General features: G+C 44.9%; 1 protein-coding gene across 3 annotated transcripts in view; it reads left to right on the top strand.

Moving 5' to 3' along the window:
* Positions 1-21,313, top strand: part of LOC147111728 (ubiquitin carboxyl-terminal hydrolase 35-like) — a 109,903-nt gene that overhangs the window by 71,233 nt on the left and 17,357 nt on the right. For all 3 annotated transcript variants that reach the window (XM_085998910.1, XM_085998908.1, XM_085998909.1), the window contains one exon: positions 13,015-13,121. In XM_085998910.1, the coding sequence (XP_085855036.1) occupies positions 13,015-13,121 (107 nt within the window). The remainder of the gene's footprint in view (positions 1-13,014; positions 13,122-21,313) is intronic.

The following is a 21,313-nucleotide window of genomic DNA, read 5'->3' as shown; positions in this document are numbered from 1 at the left end:
AGCAGCTGCAGTCCATGTGGTGAAGGTACTCCCACAATGCTGTTGGGGAAGGAGTTCCAGGATTTTGACCCAGCGACGATGAAGGAACGGCGATATATTTCCAAGTCAGGATGGTGTGTGACTTGAAGGGGAACTTGGAGGTAGTGGTGTTCTCATGCGCCTGCTGCCCTTGTCCTTCCAGGTGGTAGAGGTCGTGGGTTTGGGAGGTGCTGCCGAAGAAGCCTTGGCGAGTTGCCACAGTGCATCTTGTAGATGGTACACACTGCAGCCACGGTATGCCGGTTGTGGAGGGAGTGAATGTTTAAGGTGGTGATGGGGTGCCAATCAAGCGGGCTGCTTTGTCCTGGATGATATCGATTTTCTTGGGTGTTGTTGGAGCTGCACTCATCCAGGCAAGTGGAGAGTATTCCGTCACACTCCTTACTTGTGCCTTGTAGATGGTGGAAAGGCTTTGGGGAGTCAGGAGATGAGTCACCCGCCGCAGAATACCTAGCCTCTGACCAGCTCTTGTTGCCACAGTATTTATGTGGCTGGTCCAGTTAAGTTTCTGGTCAATGGTGACCCCCAGGATGTTGATGGTGGGGGATTTGGCAATGGTAATGCTGTTGAATGTCAAGGGGCGGTGGTTAGACTCTCGCTTGTTGGAGATAGTCATTGCCTGGCACTTGTGTGGTGCAAATGTTACCTGCCACTTTTCAGCCCAAGCCTGAATGTCGTTCAGGTCTTGTTGCATGTGGGCATGGACTGCCTCATTATCTGAGGAGTTGCGAATGGCACTGAACACTCCTCGGCGAACATCCCCATTTCTGACCTTATGTTGAAGGGAAGGTCATTGATGAAGCAGCTGAAGATGGTTGGGCCTAGGACACTGCCCTGAGGAACTCCTGCAGCGATGTCCTGGAGCTGTGATGATTGACCACCAACCACCACAACCATCTTGTGCTAGGTATGACGCCAGCCAGTGGAGAGTTTCCCTCCGATTTCCATTGACTTCAGTTTTACTAGGGCTCCTTGATGCCACACTCGTCAAATGCTGCCTTGATGTCAAGGGCAGTTACTGTCACCTCACCTCTGGAATTCAGCTCCTTTGTCCACGTTTGGACCAAGGCTGTAATGAGGTCTGGAGCTGAGTGGTCTTGGCAGAGCCCAAACTGGGCATCAGTGAGCAGGTTATTGGTGAGTAAGTGCCGCTTGATTGTACTGTCGATGACACATTCCATCACTTTGCTGATGATTGAGAGTAGACTGATGGGGCGGTAATTGGCCAGATTGGATTTGTCCTGCTTTTTGGGGACAGGACATACTTGGGCAGTTTCCACATTGTCGGATAGATGCCAGTGTTGTAGCTGTACTGGAACAGCTGGGCTAGAGGCGCGGCTAGTTCTGGAGCACAAGTCTTCAGCACGACAGCCGGGATGTTGTCGGGGCCCATGGCCTTTACTGTATCCAGTGTGCTCAGCCGTTTCTTGATATCACGTGGAGTGAATTGAATTGGCTGAAGACTGGCTTCTGTGCTGGTGGGGACCTCAGGAGTAGGCCAATATGGATCATCCACTCTGCACTTCTGGCTGAAGATGGTTGTAAACGCTTCAGCCTTGTCTTTTGCACTCACGCTGGGCTCCACCATGAATGATGATGGGGATATTCATGGAGCCTCCTCCTCCCATTAGTTGTTTAATGGTCCACCACCATTCACAACTGGATGTGGCAGGACTGCAGAGCTTTCATCTGATCCATTGATTGTGGGATCGCTTAGCCCTGTCTATAGCATGCTGCTTCTGCTTTTTAGCATGCATGTAGTCCTGTGTTGCAGCTTCCCCAGGTTGGCACCTCATTTTTAGGTACGTCTGGTGCTGCTCCTAGCATGCTCTTTTGCACTCCTTATTGAACCAGGGTTGATCCCCTGGCTTGATGGTAAAAGTAGAGTGAGGGATATGCCGGGCCATGAGATTACAGATTGTGGTGGAATACAATTCTGCTGCTGCTGATGGCCCACAGTGCCTCATGGATGCCCAGTTTTGAGCTGCTAGATCTGTTCTGAATCTATCCCATTTAGCACGGTGGTAGTGCCACACAATATGATGGAGGGTGTCCTCAGTGTGAAGACGGTTTGATGATGTTGGGGTTGGGTCTGAGTGAACAGAGTGCAAGTTCAGAGGGAGGTAGGTTAGAGTGTGTGAGGGGAGCAGAGAAATTGATACTGCCGATGTCACGCCGACAGTTCCCAATGAAAAGATCTAGAGAGGGTTAGAGGCCACAGGGAGGGGTCCAGGTGGAAGGAGAATTCTGAAGACTGGAGAAAGGATCCACTGTGCGAGGGGAAGAATCCTGGCCAAAGAAGTGGGCACAGAGGCGAAGGCGCTGGAAGTAGAGCTCCGCGTCATGCCAAGCTCAAAATTCATTGAGGTGGGCACGTAAGGGGATAGTGAAAACACGTCAAGGGGTGAGATGGAAGAACGGGTAGGGTGAGAGGAAAGTGAAGGGGAAGAAGGTTCCAGAGGGGCATTGGTATCCAAGAATTGTTGAAGCTTGCAATCCTTGACACCTGAAAGGAAGAAAATTTTTTTTGTTAAGTGCCGGTTGAGGCGAAGGATAAAATGGAACTGCGGACCAGGGCAGCTTTGAGATCGAGTGAGTCGGTGCTACTGAAGAGAGAGGTCGAGAGCATGCATGTGGCGGCGCATGGCGTTGAACGTGGATCTCGGGATGCGGCGAGAGCAGTGTCATAGAGTCATAGAGTAATACAGCACGGATAGAGGCCCTTCGGCCCATCGTGTCCGCGCCGGCCATCAAGCCCTGTCTAATCTAATCCCATATTCCAGCATTTGGTCCGTAGCCTTGTATGCTATGGCATTTCAAGTGCTCATCCAAATGCTTCTTAAATGTTGTGAGGGTTTCTGCCTCCACAACCCTTTCAGGCAGTGAGTTCCAGACTCCAACCACCCTCTGGGTGAAAAAGTTCTTTCTCAAATCCCCTCTAAACCTCCCGCCCTTTACCTTGAATCTATGCCCCCTAGTTATTGACCCCTCTACTAAGGGAAAAAGCTCCTCAGCATCCATCCTATCTATGCCCCTCATAATTTTGTACACCTCAATCATGTCTCCCCTCAGCCTCCTCTGCTCCAAGGAAAACAAACCCAATCTGCCCAGTCTCTCTTCATAGCTGAAGCGCTCCAGCCCTGGTAACATCCTGGTGAACCTCCTCTGCACCCTCTCTAACGCGATCACATCCTTCCTGTAGTGTGGCGACCAGAACTGCACACAGTATTCCAGCTGTGGCCTAACCAGTGTTTTATACAGCTCCATCATAACCTCCTTGCTCTTATATTCAATGCCTCGGCTAATGAAGGCAAGTATCCCATATGCCTTTTTTACCACCTTATCCACCTGTTCCGCCGCCTTCAGGGATCTGTGTACTTGCACACCCAGATCCCTCTGACCCTCCGTCTTGCCTAGGGTCTTTCCATTCATTGTGTATTCCCTTGCCTTGTTAGTCCCCCCAAAGTGCATCACCTTGCACTTTTCCGGGTTAAATTCCATTTGCCACTGTTCCGCCCATCTGACCAACCCATCTATATCGTGGTTTGAGGAACGCTGATTATCTTGGAGATATTTATAATCATGGGTGTATCCGAAACATGAAGGGTGGACTTTCAGTTGGAATCCATGTGGAATATGTTGGAGCTGGAGACAGTTGCTGAGGGAAGAGATGTGGCTGTGAAAGCAAGTTTTGGCAGACACCTGATGAAACACGAGAAAGGAAACAGAAAGCAATGAAGATTAACAAGGTAAAAGCGATGAACGGAAATCCTGTCTGAGAGAATAGCAGAACTTCTTTAAGGTGGGCATTTCTGGAAGAGAAGTGGTAGTAAATTAAAAACGAATACAAAAGCAAAATACTGCAGATGCTGGAAATCTGAAATAAAAACAGAAAATGCTGGAAATACTCAGCAGGTTAGGCAGCATCTGTGGAGAGAGAAACAGTTAACATTTCAGGTCGATTGCCTTTCGTCAGAACTGAAAAAAGTTAGACTCACTATGAGGTCTCCTCTACATTGGGGAAACCAAACGCAGATTGGGTGACTGCTTTGCGGAACACCTCCGTTCAGTCCGCAAGCGTGACCTGAGCTTCCAGTTGCCTGTCATTTTAATTCTTCACTCCCACTCTGACCTCTCTGTTTTCGGCCCCCTACACTGTTCCAATGAAGCGGGACGTAAGCTCGTGGAACAGCACCTCCTCTTTTGATTAAGCACTTTACAGTCTTCCGGACTCAACATTAAGTTCAACAATTTCAGATCATAACCTCTTTTTCGGATGACAGCTGTTGATGATTCTGCTATTAGGAACATAGGAACAGGAGTAGGCCATTCAGCCCCTCGATTCTGTTCCGCCATTCGATTAGATCATGGCTGACCTGTGATCTAACGCCATATGGCCTTTGGCCCATATCCCTTAATACCTTTGGTTAACAAAAAGCTATCAATCTCAGATTTAAAATGAACAATTGATCTAGCATCAATTGTCATTTGCGGAAGAGAGCTCCAAACTTCTACCACCCTTTGTGTGCTGAAGTGTTTCCTAATTTCACTCCTGAAGTTCTGGCTCTAATTTTTAGACTATGCCGCCTAGTCCTAGAATCCCCAACCAACGGAAATAGTTTTGCTCTATCTACACTATCTGTTCCCCTTAATATCCTGAAAACTTCGATCAGATCACCCCTTAACCTTCTAAATTCTAGGGAATACAACCCTAATTTGTGTAATCTCTCCTCGTAACTTAACCCTTGAAGTCCGGGTATCATTCTGGTAAACCTACGCTGCACTCTCTCCAAGGTCAATATATCCTTCCTAAGGTGTGGTGCCCAGAACTGCTCACAGTACTCCAGGTGTGGTCTAACCAGGGTTTTGTATAGCTGCAGCATAACTTCTGCCCCCTTGTACTCTCGTCCTCTAGATATAAAGGCCAGCATTCCATTAGCCTTTTTGATTATTTTCTGTACCTGTTCATGACATTTTGATGATCTATGTACCTGAACCCCTAAGTCTTTTTGGATATCCACTGTTTTTAGCTTTTTAGCATTTAGAAAGTACCCTGTTCTATCCTTTTTAGGTCCAAAGTGGATGACCTCACATTTGCTTACATTGTAATCCATTTGCCACAGTTTTGCCCATTCACTTAATCTATCAATATCTCTTTGTAATTTTATGCTTTCATCTACACTGCCGCCTATCTTTGTGTCATTGGCAAATTTGGATATATGAGTTTCTATGCCATCATCTTAAGTCGTTAATAAATATTGTGAATAGTTGAAGCCCCAACACAGATCCCTGCGGGTCACCACAAGTCACATCCTGCCAATTTGAGTACTTACCCATTATCCCTACTCTCTCTCTCCTACCGCTCAGCCAATTTCCTAGCCAGGTAAATAATTTGCCTTTAACTTTGTGGGCTTCTACCTTAGATAACAGCCTCTTTTGAGGGACTTTATCAAATGCTTTCTGGAAGTCCATATAAATAACATCCATAGACATTCCCCTGTCCACTACTTTAGTCACCTCTTCAAAAAATTCAATCAGGTTTGTCAGGCATGACCTACCTTTCACAAATCCGTGCTGGCTCTCTGAGCAACTGAAAATTTTTGAGGTGTTCAGTCACCCTATCCTTAATTATGGACTCTAGCAATTCCCTGACAACAGATGTTAGGCTAACTGGTCTGTAATTCCCTAGTTTTCCTCTCACCATTCTTAAAAAGCGGAGTGACGTGCAATTTTCCAATCTAAAGGGACGGTTCCTGAATCTAGAGAACTTTTGAAGATTATAGTTAGGGCATCTACAATGTGCTCACCTACTTCCTTTAAAACATGAGGATGGAAACCATCTGACCCTGGGAATTTGTCACTCTTTAGTGCCATTATTTTCTTCATTATTGTTATTTTACTCCATGTTAATTTTATTGAGCCCCTGTCCTCGATTCAATATTACTTTCTTTGGGAGTTCCGGCATGCTATCCTCTTCTTCTATGGTAAATACTGATGCAAAGTAACTATTCAACATGTCTGCCATTTCCCCATTATCATTGAGTTTTTAAGGTGCCAACATTCTCCTGACTACCCTCTTTTTCCTAATGTAACTAAAAATTCTTCATATTGATTTTGATATCCCTTGCACATTTCTTTTCATACTCCCTTTTTGTAGCTCTTACTATATGTTTTGTCACCCTTTGCTGTTCTTTGTATCTTTCCCAGTCGCCAGGAATATGTGCTATTTTTTGCATTTCTGTGTGCCCTTTCCTTTAGTTTTGTGCTGTCCCTTACCTCTTTAGTTGTCCATGGCTGTTTTTTGGCAAGTAGAGCTCTTGCCCCTCATGGGTATACTTGGTTCTCTATCACGTTAAATTCTTTTTTAAACATCTCCCACTGATCTTCTGTCGTTTTACCCATTTTAACAGATTTGCCCAGTTTACTTTGGACAATCTCTGCCTCATCCCGCTGAAGTCGGCCTTGCCTAAACCTAGAATCTTAGTAGCTGTTTCGTGTTTCTCCCTTTCAAATGCTACTTTGAACTCTATCATGTTACGATTGCTATTGGATAAATGTTCACGCACAGTTAGGCTGTTAACTAAATCTGGCTCATTACTGATTAAATCTACTATGGCTTGCCCGCCTGTTGCCTCTAGGACATACTGTTGTCGAAAACTATCCTGGACACACTCAAGAAATTCACTACCTTTCTGACAGGTGCTAGTCTGCTTTTCCCAATCAATATGAAAGTTAAAATCCCGCATTAAAACCACTCTGCCTTTACTACACGCTTGTCTAATCTCTGCATTTATACAATTTAACACTTCAGCGCTACTACCAGGGGGCCTATATACAACTCCCACTACAGTCTTAGGGGGCAAAATTGGGTCGCGCCCCTTTGGGGCACTAACTTCGCCGGGGCGCTACTTTTAGCGGCCCGAAAAAAGTAGCATCCCCGCGCCTGAAATTCACGGGTAGCGCCCCCCTCCCTCTTGGGGCGCTGCGAGTGAATATCGTGACGCCACATGCTGCAGCGCGGTACTGCAGGCCTTCCTCCCCTTATTAAAGGGGAGGGGCCCAACTGGACCACCAGGGATTGGAGTGCCGGGAAAAGAGCCCGGCACCCAAGAGAAGTGCCGGGTTCACGGAGCGCAGCCGGCACCCCACGGGGGGGCTTCACAGGAGGCCGGGGACAGCAATGGAGGCAGGTGCTGGCAGGCGGCCAGCAACAAAAGTGGCCGCCCGGCACATCCCATTTAATTTGCGCTGCCCCGGCCGCAGGTAGTTCCCCTTGACCCTGTTGGGCATAGCATCTGGCTGTAAGTCATGGGGCGCTACTGAAGATCGTGGCCAGGGCGCTGCACACGGCAATGACGTCATTGCCGGAGGTGCAGGGCTGCTAATGGTTATCGCCGTTGCTAACCTCCCTCCCGCTGAATTTCGTGGGAGGTGTTAGCGGCGCCGCGCCTGTGCGCTAGTTGCTTTGTGCCCTCTTAGGGCGCTAATGGGCGGCGCAAATCAATCAAATTATTACCCCTTTGATCGTTTCCTATTTCTTAATTCAACCCATAAGGTCTCCGCTGGCTGCTTACCTCCTTTTTAAATCTTCTCAGCATTGAAGTGATTTCATCCCTAATCAGTAAGGCTACTCTTTCTCCCCCCCTCCCCCCCCCCCCTGCCATTTTCCCTATCTGTCCTGTAAACTTTATAAACCTGGTATATTTAGTTCCCAGTCCTGACTGTCCTGCAGCCATGTTTCAGTTGTGACTGCCATGTCATACCCTCCAATTTGAATTTGTGCCTGCAGTTCATTCAATTTATTCCTTATACTCCATGTGTTTGTATAAAGAATGCTTATTTGGGCCACATCCCCTAGCCTGTCCTTCAGTTCTGATGCTTTATTCACATGATTCTTATTTCTCTCTCCTAGTTTAATTGCTTTACATCTTTTAGTTTTCCCTTTACCTGTAGTGCCTAAAGTACAATTTCTGACTGCTACTCTACTCTCTTCCCTTTCATTTGTTTTTTGAACCACTATTTATATTGTAACTTCCCCCTGAGCTCTCCTCCCCATTTACTAGTTTAAAGTCCTTGTGACCGCCCTATTTATCCTCTCCGCTAGAACCCTGGTCCCAGACCGGTTCAGGTGGAGCCTGTCCCAATAGTACAGATCCTTTATTTCCCAATACCGGTGCCAGTGCCCCATGAAATGAAACCCCTCTTTTCCACACCACTCCTTTAGCCACGTGTTGACTTCCCTAATCAGCTTATCTCTACGCCAGTTTGCATGTGACTCAGGTAATAATCCAGAGATTATAACCGTTGAGATCCTATTCTTTAATTTAGCTCCTAGTTCCTGGTACTCTCCAAACAGGACCTCTTGCCTACTCTTCCCTATGTCGTTGGTCCCAACATGGACCACAACGACTAGATCCTCCCGCTCCCTCTCCAATATCCTTTCAAGCCGGTTCGCGATGTCCCTTACCCTGGCACAAGATAGGGAACATACCATCAGGGACTCTCTATCTTGCTTACAAAGGATGCTATCTGTCCTCCTAATTATAGAATCCCCATCAACTACCACATTACACTTCCTCTCCTCCTCCACCCCCCTTGAGACAGCTTCCTGCTCCAAGGTGCCATGGTCTGCATTCTGACTCTCCTTCCGGCAGACTTTATCCTTATCCTCATCCTTGCAGGTAGCAAGTACATTGTACCTGTTGGATAAGATCAGTTTCTGTGGATCCTTGTTCCCTTTCTTACCTGGGTTTCCTTTACTCTGCACACTATCGGTCACACCAAACCCATTCTGATCCTGCACCTCTACAAGGTGTGACCGAAGTCTGGAGCAAACTGTCCAGATACTACTCCTCCGCCCTTATGTGTTGGAATGTTTCCAACTCTCACTCCAGCTCAATGACTCTGAACTGGAGAGATTTGAGACTGAGACATCTACTGCAGATGTGTTTGCTCGGGACAGTCTCGCTGTCCACAAACTCCCACATACTGCAGTCCAGACACACAACCTGCGTGGCCATATCTTAGTCTAACCTTATTTTATTTATTTAATTAGTTAAAATCTTTATTCCATGACTATTTATAGTTATATTAATTAGTTTAACTAGTTAAGTTATAAATTTAATAAAGTGCTTTATAGTTTCCCCCTCCTAGTTTAAGCCACTGTCCCAGCGTAGAGAGAAAAAACGCTAATACTCATTCACCAATCACCTACCTGCCGTCCTGCAACGTCACTCCTTGTTTTTTGTTGCTGTTGAAACTGTCTGAGGTACTGCCTCCTCGCTGCTGCCACTGCTCAGGTCCACACTGTCCCCTCCTCTGCTGTTTTATATCTTGCCGCCTCCTCGCTGCTGCCGCTGCTCATGTCCACACTGTCCCCTCCTCTGCTGTTTTATATCTTGCCTGCTGCCGCTGCTCAGGTCCATACTGTCCCCTCCTCTGCTGTTTTATATCTTGCCGCCTCCTCGCTGCTGCCGCCATCTTCTACACCCATCTTTTGTTCCTTTTATTTGTTCCACTACTACCTCCTTTTGCCTTGCACAGTTTTGTCTTTTATCTCTCCTGCCTTCCACACTATCACAGACCTTCCCTTTTCTTCTTTCCTCCCCTCCCCCTTTCCCTGCCTCTGCACTTGCTTAAAACCTGTTATATCTCTAACTTTTTCCAGTTTGGACGAAAGGTCATCAATCTGAAATGAAACATTAACTCTGTTTCTCTCTCCACAGATGCTGCCTGACCTGAGTATTTCCAGCATTTTCTGTTTTCATTTCAGATTTCCAGTATCCACAGTAATTGCACCAATAAGTACTTGTCTGTCTGCAATTATTAAATCCCCAATTTTGGCGAGTAGGTTTCTCACCGGCATCCAAACACGGTTCCATTAAACCGGAAGTGGGCACGTTGGAGCCGCTCCTGCTCAAAAAAATCAAAACTTTTAACCCCCACCTGCTCCCAACCCATCCATTTTTTGGGGTTAAAATTCCTCCCTGTAGATTTTTATGCGCCATTGTGCCAATTATGTTTTCAGCACCATTATTGGCATCAATGGATTTCCCAAAGGTAATCCCCCTATCTAAGGTGCTGGGAAGAAAAAAGCCCAGAAAAGATTTACCAGGTAGGTTGGGCTGCGTTATATACCCAGCTGCCCGTATTCGCACGCCTGCATCTCTAAATAGAGGTGACAAAGATTTGCTTAGTGGATGATTAATGTATGTAATGGCTCCAACTCTCGAGATAGGTTGTGACAGAAGGCCTGGTGGCACAGATGTATGAATGCTTGATCAATCTACAGTGGGTGATTTTTCAGAAGCACCCCAATCACAACACGGCATGATATGTATGAAGGAAGGCTGTGACAAGGCCTAATGGCACAGAAGTGTGAATGCTTCACTAACTTGTGGATGGTTTTTCAAAAGCTCCCCAATCACAGCATGGCTTGCTTTACATGGTGTTGCATGAAGGAAGGTATGCCAGGGTGATGATCAGCCAGCGTAACCTAATTGGCTGCACCCACCACGATGCAACCAATCATATTTGTGGACACTTGCAGCTACCTAGCAAAATAATTGGAGCAGTTTCATAGCAGGATCTGGGTTAGCAGAGAGCTACGTGCAAAGCTGTGGCACCTGTTGTAAGGATACCTGCTAACATGCACCATAGGGCTGGCAGAGCCAGTGAGCGCACTGTGCAGCTGTGGTTTTGAGCCTTCATGAAGTTTCCTTTCTCTTCATTTTTGTCTATCACTGCTTAATCCTTGCACCTTCAGCCTTGGCAAAGATGGCTAATGGATTACGGTGTCGTTGGAGCCTTTCTAAAGGCTTTCAGAATATTTGTTCTCCCTATCCTCCAATGTGACACTCTCCTTTTATTGTCCCCATCCCTTTTAAAATTTTATCTTGCATGCAATCTTCTGCCCCCATCACTAGTGTACCCCCTACATGTGCCAAAGTTTGTGCCAGTAACTGTGAAGAATTATGCAAATAAGATGATTCTTAGAATTTGAATGTAATTGGCACATTTCCATTCAGGCAGGATTAGCACTAGTTCTTAACCTTTTAGACATAATTAATACCAGTAGAAGAAAATTGTTTCCTACATGTACTCTTAACGATTTCACCGCCCATGCCCATACAATCGCCTCTGGTGTCCCACAAGGATTCATCTTTGGTTCATTCCTCTTTAACAACATACTTACTCACCTCCATCTGAAAGCATGTTTGTTGAAGATGCCCACTTTTACCTCTGCCTCCATGAATTCCAAAGCTGTTGCTCCAGTCTTATTGCTTATCCAACAGCCAAACCTGCATGAACTGAAATTTCATCTAATTGAGAGCCGGTAAAACTGAAGCCTTTCTTCTCTACTCCCACTAGCACTTGTGTGCCTCCGGCCTCAACTCCATCAACCTTACTGGCTGCCATCTTAAGCTAAGTTTGAAGGCTCAAAAGTTTGACATCCTGCTCAACCCTGAGCTTTTCCAAAAGTGCATTTTTTTCATCCCATCTGTTGCCTGCCTCTTTATCTTATTGCCCCTGTTATTGAGACACCAATCTGTGCCTTTATCACCTTAATTCTCAGTTCCTTCATTGCTTTTCTTGCTGGCCTCCTTAGCTCCATCCTCCTGCAGCTGCAAACTGCAACTTATTCAGGATGCAAAGGGCCATTTTTAGTTATCTCCAATGCCCTGCCCCATCTTATCGCAGCGATTTTATTTTTCCACCACCTGTATGTTCCCACAAGCACAATCTCCTCCTCCGAACAACTCATTGCTTCTTGCTCTTCGTTTCTGAAGGCCCTTCTCTTTGAGGGTGCTTTACTAATCATGAAAATTCAGCAGCAAGCATAGATATAAAGACCAGTGTTAATCTCCTCTACTGACTCTGGAAAGCAGGTTCTCAGACCAGTGACCCCTGAATTAATAGGTTGAATTTGTTTCAGATAAATAGATTGCGCTTGCACACTGCTTCCCAGAGCCTCTATTTGATAGCATGCTTCTTGAGATGAGCTAGCTGCTCTTGGACAAGCTGGAGAGTTCCTGCCTTTTGTGTTGAATACCCTTTACATCCAGAAAATCTTCTGCTTCAAGTAAATTTAAAGGGGAAAATTTACCCTATGATGTCAGTGTTATCTATTTGATACCTTTTAAATGTTGGTGATTATACTTTTATACTTATTTTCAATAATTTCTCAATCATTTTTAAGCAATCCATTGCCAAATGCATGGTGTTACAATTTGGCTGGATGTCAACCACTAGTAAAAGTCAAACCTTGTTGCACCTGATCTGCAGCCTCCTCACATGAACCCATGTTGAAAGAGCATTGGATATTTATATATAAAGTAGCTATATGGTGTAATTGTTAAACATTGCTGTTTAGGCTGATCTGTCATGGAAGATTTGGTCTTACTTGCATTAACCCTAATGCAAGTTTTCATATCAAATTGTGAATATTCTACTTCTTTGCACCCCCCCCCCCCATGTTTTTGTGATCCTTATATATGTGGTTTGCAGGTGAAGAGGAAGAAAATTAGATTAGCTGCTTTTGGTATCATCTTCCTTATTCTTTGACCATAGTTTATCCTCCACAGATATAATTCACTCTTCTACCTCTCACTCTCGCATTCTTTCTCCAATTTGTAACTTTATTTTTAGACTTTTTTAACTTGTTTGATGTTTAGGCATTTTTCACCTTGTAGGATTATGTCCATCAGGAACAACAGTCTAGCTATTGCAGCCTTTAACATGGAACAGAGCTCTTAAATATATTATTCCTGTGATATTTTGTGTTCTTCTCCTCTCTTTCCCCCCCCCCCCCCCCCCCCCCCCCATTAGATACATCCTTATGCAAGTGGAGCATAAACTTCAAGGAATCTGGATGACTATCACAAGTAGCTAATGTAACTTTTTTGAATCCTTCTACGGCTTTTATTGAGGAGTGACAATTTTTGAATTTCTAACTTTTCTAATTTACATTTGTAGAGACCAGCCATCTCCCCCAGTAGCTTTTTGAAAGCTTCATCTCCTCCGTGGTTTAACCCAGGAGCCCAACAGGACTGTTCAGAGTACTTAAAATATCTGTTGGACAGGTTAGTTGAAGAGTTGCAATGTAAATTTGATTGGGGGTTGCTGTTGTTCAATTTTTCACCTCGGATATATCTGATCTATACTCGGTCCATGATAACCATTTGGCCGTTGACTTACTGGCCCAGATATTCCGATCGCCGGCCTCCCGTGGGCGGAGGACTACGATCTGGAAAAATCTGCGCCTTTACCTGAAGGCTCCCGGGACGCACACAATTCCGCTCCTGGGCCTCTCCAAACTGCAGGTGTGCAGGGCCCACGTATCCCAGAGGCGCAGGTGGTTCGCAGCGTCCTTGGGATCACGTGGGCCATGGGGAGCCAATCACAGAAAGGAATCTCCCTTCATACATTTGACAGGAAGGCCTGTCAAATATCTGAATGGAGATCACCCCCAAAACATAGTAACATTTTAAATACATTTTTAAAAAAACATCACATTTTTAAAATGACTTGAAATTACAATAAATTAACTATTTTAAACAAAAATTTAAATTAAAAAAAATAAATAAATAAAAGTTTTTTACGGGGCTAAAAATAAACTTACCTTTTTTAAAAGTATTTTTAAATGATAAATCAGTGGGGGGAAAAAAACTTTTAAAAAACTTTTTTCAACTCTTATCCTGGTAAAAGCAGGTTTATGCCTGCTTTTACCAGGCGCAAGAATTGTAAGGGTTTTCTGCGGGCAGAGGGTCTCCCAAAAGCGGAACTATCCGCCCGCAGAGGCCCTTCTCCAGGGCAGCTGGAGGACCTGTCAAGTGCTTTCTTGGCAGATTGGAAATGCCGGTTTCCAGCGCATGCCCGATGTTCCTAACGGGTGGGTACACAGCGCGTACCCACCCGTAGGGATTGGAATTTCCGCCCCTTTATTTATCATGTGGCGACTAGGAGCGTGGCGACTAGGAGCGTGGCGACTAGGAGCTTGGCTCCTCTGCTCTTGACCCAAGTCCCTCTGTAGCCGGCATCGCTTATTCCAATCTGAGCTTTTTGCTGTTTGTTTGTTAGTAATTTCTAATTGTTAACTAGCATCAAAAAAACTCCTTGCTGCACCTCCTCAGCAGTCATCCACCAAGCACCTGTACTTTCCTGCTCCAGGCCTCCCAGTTGCAACCCTAGCTCTGGCCGAACTTCTTTCCAGGTTCTAGTTTCTTTCTCATCTGCAGGTATTGCAGTGGCTCCCAAAATGCTAATACCTGTCATGGATCCAGAACCAAGACCTCAACAGCTGCAGGCAAGCCCTATCGCCCTGGGTAGGGATGTGTACCAGTCCATGGCATCGACTTCGCCCCGGCCCCCTCATTTCACTTAGCTGTTCCTATGGTCTTCCCCGTACACTCGGCCTCCCCCTTACCCACCCTTGTCCTATTCCTATATGCTGGGTTGCCATGTTTTGCTGCTTAGAGGTAAGTAAACCTCCAAATAAGTAATATTTCAAAATAAGTTCATACCTTTAGCTGCTTCAAAATAATTTTATATAATTTACCTTTTTTTTGGCATTCTTCCAGTGCTTCCTTTCCCATTTTTTCTTTTAAACCAGTAATGGTTGCAGCTCCAACAACACTCAAAAAGCTAGACACAATCCAGGACAAAGCAGCCCGCTTAATTGGCACCTCATCCACCACTTTAAACATTCACTCCCTCCACCACCGGCATACCGTGGCTACAGTGTGTACCATCGACAAGATGCACTGCAGCAACTCGCCAAGGCTTCTTCGGCAGCACCTCCCAAACCCGCGACCTCTTCCACCTAGAAGGACAAGGGCAGCAGGCGCATGGGAACACCACCACCTGCAAGTTCCCCTCCAAGTCACACACCATCCTGACTTGGAAGTATATTGCCGATCCCATAAATGAATTCTTAAAAAGCCCTCCCCCCCCCCCCCCCCAGTCACAGTCCCACTGTACCTGCCAACTTTCTTGTTATTGTTCATGATGGCCTGCCTGCCAATCCGGCCCTTTCCTGTAAAATTTAGCCGAATTAATACAGTTGCCTGGAAAGCCCCACGGCATTCTCTGATGAGTCAATCCTTGCTCAAGTTCGGCATAACCTCCGCTTTGCAGTAGTGTCGGGTGCTGTGTAGCGTTTATGCGCATCGTGCCACCCTAGCTTTGAAGCCACTACACTATCTCTGCTGCTTTTATTGCCATCCCCAGCTGGCAGTCCCAGTCTGTGTCTCTGCCACCACCCACTTTGCCTCTCTTATTTTTTTGTTTGTTTCTTACTCCTGGGTCTGTTCTCTTGCCCCATCAAAATCTCTGTTGCTAGGAAAAATATTTGCTCTCCCCTACCTCTGTTGCCTCTCCGCCCTGCCTCTATCACCACCTGCTCCCCTTCTCTTCTCTCCTATCCCTTTCTATTCCTCCCCCTCTCCCAAACTCTAAGCCAGCTTCACCTAAGGAATATAATTCATCCTGATGTGTAATGCAATGAGAGAACAATTAGTATTTTTAATTAATCATATAAACTAATTTTACCCTGATTATGCCACAGTATCTAGTCAAGATCCTGCCCCATGCTCTTAAATAGGTTCAGAGCCCATTATAAGAGCAAACTGGAACTGATATTGCTTCTACCACCACAAGTACAAATATGCAGTGTACAACTGGCCTCTGCAGCAGAAAACAAGTCTGATTTACCTGGCGTGGAGTTGAGGCTAAGGCCAATGTCGTTGGTAGTTATCTGTGTGGGGAAGGGTAAGATTAGCATGAATGAAAACCAGGAGGAACGGAACTGATATGGATAGGTGAATGAGATAGTGAGAGAAAAAATATGAGTGGTGAAATCATGAGAGAACTAATGCAAGAAGGGGCATGAGCCTTTCAAGTACAATTCAGATTTCAAGTAAATAATTGGAAACAAAGCATATCAATGACATGCTTTAAATTTCTTGCATGATGTATTAGAACGAGAGACCCAGGGAGAGGGAATGAATAATATGGGGACTGGGAGGTAGAGATTGGGAGAGAAGAAATGTGCAAGAGGGAATGAGATGTTGAGAGATAAATGAGAGGGGTGTTTGGTTGCTGTCCGAATATGGAGCTCCTGTTCTTGGGCAAGAACTAGTTTAGGAAACAAATCAGTTTTACTGAAGGGCTATAGAAAGCACCAGCAAAGCATTCACATAACATCTGGCATGATTGAAAGGGCCCATCCTAAGCAGGCTCACCATTTAACTTGGACTAAATAAAACCAGATATGATTGTCCTTTCATCTTGTCACAGGAATTAATTGTCCTGGAGAAGCCAGTGGGGGTGCAGGAAAATATGCGAGTCGAGGTGCACGAGCTGCTGACAGATGGGGCCTATTGGATAATTGCTCCATGGCCAGAAAAGCTCTGGGTTTTCTTTGTACATTCTCTTCCCAAAAAGAATAGTCTCGTGCTCATCCAGGGACCTTTGGACCTTTAATGCTTTCATTTGGAAGGAAGTATTCCAAGATGTCTCTTTTCTGCAGATCAGCTAAGCAATTTGTCTCTGTGACTGGCTGGATCAGTCAACTTCAAAGTATAGGTAATCCCAAGTACCCTTTGGTTCAACAATAGCACAGTAAACTACCAGTACAGCATTCTGATCTCAGCTGTTTGTTTCTTCAAAAAATGTCTCTTGATGGTTGGCTCCTCAGAGAGGAAGAATTTTTACCTGGACAGACAACTGCTTGTCTGGGCATCATCTGCAAAATCTGAGAGAAGCAATTCAGACCAAGGCCTCCATGTTTCTTCAACAGAGAAATCACAGTTGCAACCTCTGCAGAACCTATTCTTGAAAGTTGTTTGATTCCAAGAGAAAAGACAAGTTAACAGTTTGGGTATAACTCTTCAGAAGTGAAAGCAAACATTTTACTCAGGTTGGGGGAAAAATGTGGGAGTAACAAGATATTCCAGTCACAAGATGTTAATGGGTTGAATGGCCTGCAGATTGCTTAATAGAAAAATGAATCTGAAAGATCATGCAAGTGAGGCAATGGAAAGACCTTAAAAGAACAAAAGAATGAAAATAGCAAAGATGTTGAAAAGACACGAGAGAGGCCCACACAAAGAAAAAGGCAATGGTGGAAATAGGGCATAGGAAAAATTCCAGATACAGATGCAGAAGGTCTAAAATGAAAACAGAAAATTGCTGGATATGCACGGTAAGGCCATGAGTGCTGAAAAGAGGGGGGAGAAACAGCCAATACTCTGGGTGCACAATCCCATCCCACCACCCCACCCCCGGCCACCAGAAAATGTATGCTGATAAGCGGGGGGGGAAACGGCCAACACCCTGGGTGTACAACCCCACCCCCGGCCACCAGATATGTGTTCCGATGAAGGGTCTACCCAAAATGGTGGCTGCGTTCAGGAAAACCAAGTCTACACGTGGCCTAACTGGCAGTCCTTAAAGGGACTGCTGCAGGCCACCACCAAAGAGGTAAGTTTTTTTTTTTAAATACTTGCCTGAATGTGAGTCGGGAGGTGCAGGAGTGCTCCTCCCGACCCCAAATTGAAACCGTGGGCCAGTCACCACTTGCTGCCTCAACCTGCGTCCAGTTCGGCCAGCGCAAACTTATTTCTAAGCCGGTGTCTTTTAAAGGAAGTGGGATGGGAAGAAGTATAATCCATGTAGCTGTGGGAATTAGTGATCTTGTATAGATGTCTGTGGAATGGAAACTATTTGACACCTATTTCCTTATGGACCATAACTCTGCTACTGAACACTAAAGACATTTCCCAGACTCTTAACTTTAGACCTTCGCTGTATCCTGTTTACAGCAGGAGGCGCCGGTGACGAAGGTTGGGGGCGGCAAAGAGAAGTGGGTTGACTCTTTGGTTTGTTGACCTTTCATAAAAACAGTTATGGCAGGAGAATTTGTGCCCAAAATATTGGCCTTTTTTTCTCTCCAGGAATGGTGGATCTACTGTGCGTTTCCAGCATTTTTCTGTGTTCATTTCCCCCCTTTTCTTAAATTTATCCCACTTCCTTGATCATTACCATCTTAGTTATTTTCACATTCTTTTGTTCTCTTAATTGCTTTTCCATTGCCTTGCTGAATTGATGTTTTAGATCATTTAACAGTTTTCTATTTAGTTTGCAAGTCATAAATCTCCTGTGACTACAGTATCTATAGTTTCTCTTCTAACCCACCTGTCCACTTGCTCCCCTTTTCCCAACCCTCCTAAAATTATTGCTTTCAATTTAGTTCTGACAAAAGGTTGCAACCAAAATGTTAACTTCTCTTTTCTCTACAGATGCTGACTGATCATTGTATTTCTAGCAATTTTTATTTTTGTTTCCGATTTGCAGCATTTGTGGTTTTTCTCTTTTTACCATATTTGAGTCTGAGAGGACAACTATTCACATACCTATAACATGCAGAGTGTACTCTCCTTAGAGAACTTAGGCACAGGTTGGTAGGGCCAAAGTTTAAAGACCCCCCAAGTGTCAGTAGTGTTGACCAAGTAAAACTGCACAGCTTGCCAGTAGAAAACACTAATAATTTTCTGGCTTTCAAGTTTTCTTGAGCAGATTGGAAAGCACCCCCATCCCCAGTGAGTGTCTACCCCTCCAGGATCCATTAGTGAGGCAGAATGGCTGGGCACTCATCAAAACTGTCCTGGAATACTGATTGCTAAATCCGACACAAAGGGTTAACTTCGTTCTAAGCTCCTGTCGCCAGGCAGGTCATCTTGGAGCCATTTCGACACTGAAGAGACCCTGCTTACAGATGCCAGTACACAATATGTGGCTCATTTCTTATACCTCATGGATATAAGCTAACAAACTTTAGACAGTATGATTGGGCATTAATCACTGAGCAATATGTGAACGATTGATAACATCACAGTGGTTCAGGACTTAAATGAACAGTGGGGTTGGGGCATATACAGTATTTTATTCATTTCAGAGGACACAAATAAACTCCCAGAAATGTCGGGGAACATAGGGTCTAATGAGAGGGAGGAACTGAATGAAATCAGTATTTGTAGGGAAATGGTGTTAGGGAAATTGACGGGATTGAAGGCCGATAAATCCCCAGGGCCTGATAATCTACATCCTAGGGTACTTAAGGAAGTGGCCCTAGAAATAGTAGATGTATTGCTGGTCATCTTCCAGAGTCCATAGAATTTTGGAACAGTTCCCATGGATTGGAGGGTAGCTAATGTAACGCCACTTTTTAAAAAAGGTAGAGAGAAAACGGGGAATTATAGACCAGTAAGCCTGACATCGGTAGTGGGGAAAATGCTAGAGTCCATTATAAAAGATGTAACAGCAGAGCACTTGGAAAACAGTGACAGGATTGGACAAAGTCAGCATGGATTTACAAAAGGTAAATCATGCTTGACTAATCTACTGGAATTTTTTGAGGATGTAACTGGTAGAATAGATAAGGGAGAACCAGTGGACGTGGTGTATTTGGACTTTCAGAAGGCTTTCGATAAGGTCCCACATAAGAGACTAGTGTGCAAAGTTAAAGCACACGGAATTGGGGGTAAGGTACTGACTTGGATAGAAAACTGGTTGGCAGACAGGAAGCAAAGAGTTGGAATAAACGGGTCTTTTTCCGAGTGGAAGGCAGTGACTAGTGGGGTACCGCAGGGATCGGTGCCGGGACCCCAGTTATTCACAATATATATTAATGATCTAGACGAGGGAACTAGATGTAATATCTCCAAGTTTGCAGACGACACAAAGCTGGGTGGGCGTGTGTGCTGTGAGGAGGATGCAGAGAAACTCCAGTATGATTTGGACAGGTTGGGCGATTGGGCAGTTGCAGTATAATGTGGATAAATGCGAGGTTATCCACTTTGGTGGCAAAAACAAGGAGCAGATTATTATCTTAACGGCAATAGATTGGGAGAAGGGGAAGTGCAACGAGACCTGGGTGTCCTTGTGCACCAGTCGCTGAAGGTAAGCATGCAGGTGCAGCAGGCGGTTAAGAAGGCAAATGGTATGTTGGCCTTCATAGCGAGAGGATTCGAGTACAGGAGCAAGGATGTCTTGCTGCAGTTGTACAGGGCCTTGGTGAGGCCACACCTTGAGTATTGTGTGCAGTTTTGGTCACATCTGAGGAAGGATGTTCTTGCCATGGAGGGAGTGCAGTGAAGATTCACTAGACTGATACCTGGGATGGCAGGAATGACTTATGAGGAGAGATTGGGTCGATTAGGCTTATATTCGCTAGTGTTTAGAAGAATGAGAGGGGATCTCATTGAAACTTATAAAATTCTAACAGGACTAGACAGACTTGATGCAGGAAGGCTGTTCCCGATGGCGGGGGAGTCCAGAACCAGGGGTCACAGTCTAAGGATAAGGGGTAAGCCATTTAGGACTGAGATGAGGAATTTCTTCACCCAGAGAGTGGTGAACCTGTGGAATTCTCTACCACAGAAGACAGTTGAGGTCAATTCATTAATTATATTCAAGAAGGAGTTAGATATATTTCTTAAGGCTAAGGAGATCAAGGGATATGGTGTATTGATTTCTTTTTGGGTTCAATAAAGACTCATTTCTGAAAGAGAATGTTGTTTAATCTAAAGTCTTGTTCAAGACTTTCTACAGCTTTTTACAGAACACACTATGCTGTGATGCATCTAGAATGAAACTGAAAGTAAAACTCCTCTGGACTGCTTGTCTCTCACATGACCTCTGCTGGTCAGGCACAAGTAATCAAAAACACAGACAAATATGCTGTAAGGCATAAGTAATCAAACACAGACAAACATCATCACTATTTGCTGATGTCATTACATCTCCCTTTCTTAAAACAAAAGTATTTTACTTTTAACTAAACATTTAATGAACTTACATTATCATTATCATGATCAAGGTTTTTTACCCTTGCTTTGTGTGTTCACATGAAATATGTCAATACACTAGAACTTGAAGAAAGAATAAGATAACATTACTTCCTCCTTTAACAATAGTCCTTAAATTTGCTCAATGAGTCTCTCAGGAGGCTTCACGTGTCTTGAGGATTTTCTGATTGATTGTCCTTGAATCTGAGTTGTTGCCTCAGATGATTGGTTCTCAGCTGTGTGATCAGGTTGTTCACCAGTATCAGTCTCTTGACCTGCTGTGGCTGGTCCCATGAGAAGATCTCGACGATTTCTTCTCAGAACAGCACCCTCATCTGTCTGAATGGTGTATGATCTTGGTTGAACTTCACTCAGGACAGTTCCCTTCTGAGTCCATGTGTTTGTTTTGTCTTTCAACCTTACTTGGT

Source organism: Somniosus microcephalus, chromosome 10 (assembly GCF_052327205.1).
Source record: "Somniosus microcephalus isolate GS21.2 chromosome 10, FLI_Smic_1.0, whole genome shotgun sequence".
Lineage (NCBI taxonomy): Eukaryota > Metazoa > Chordata > Chondrichthyes > Squaliformes > Somniosidae > Somniosus > Somniosus microcephalus.
This window is presented reverse-complemented; position numbering and strand designations above follow the sequence as displayed.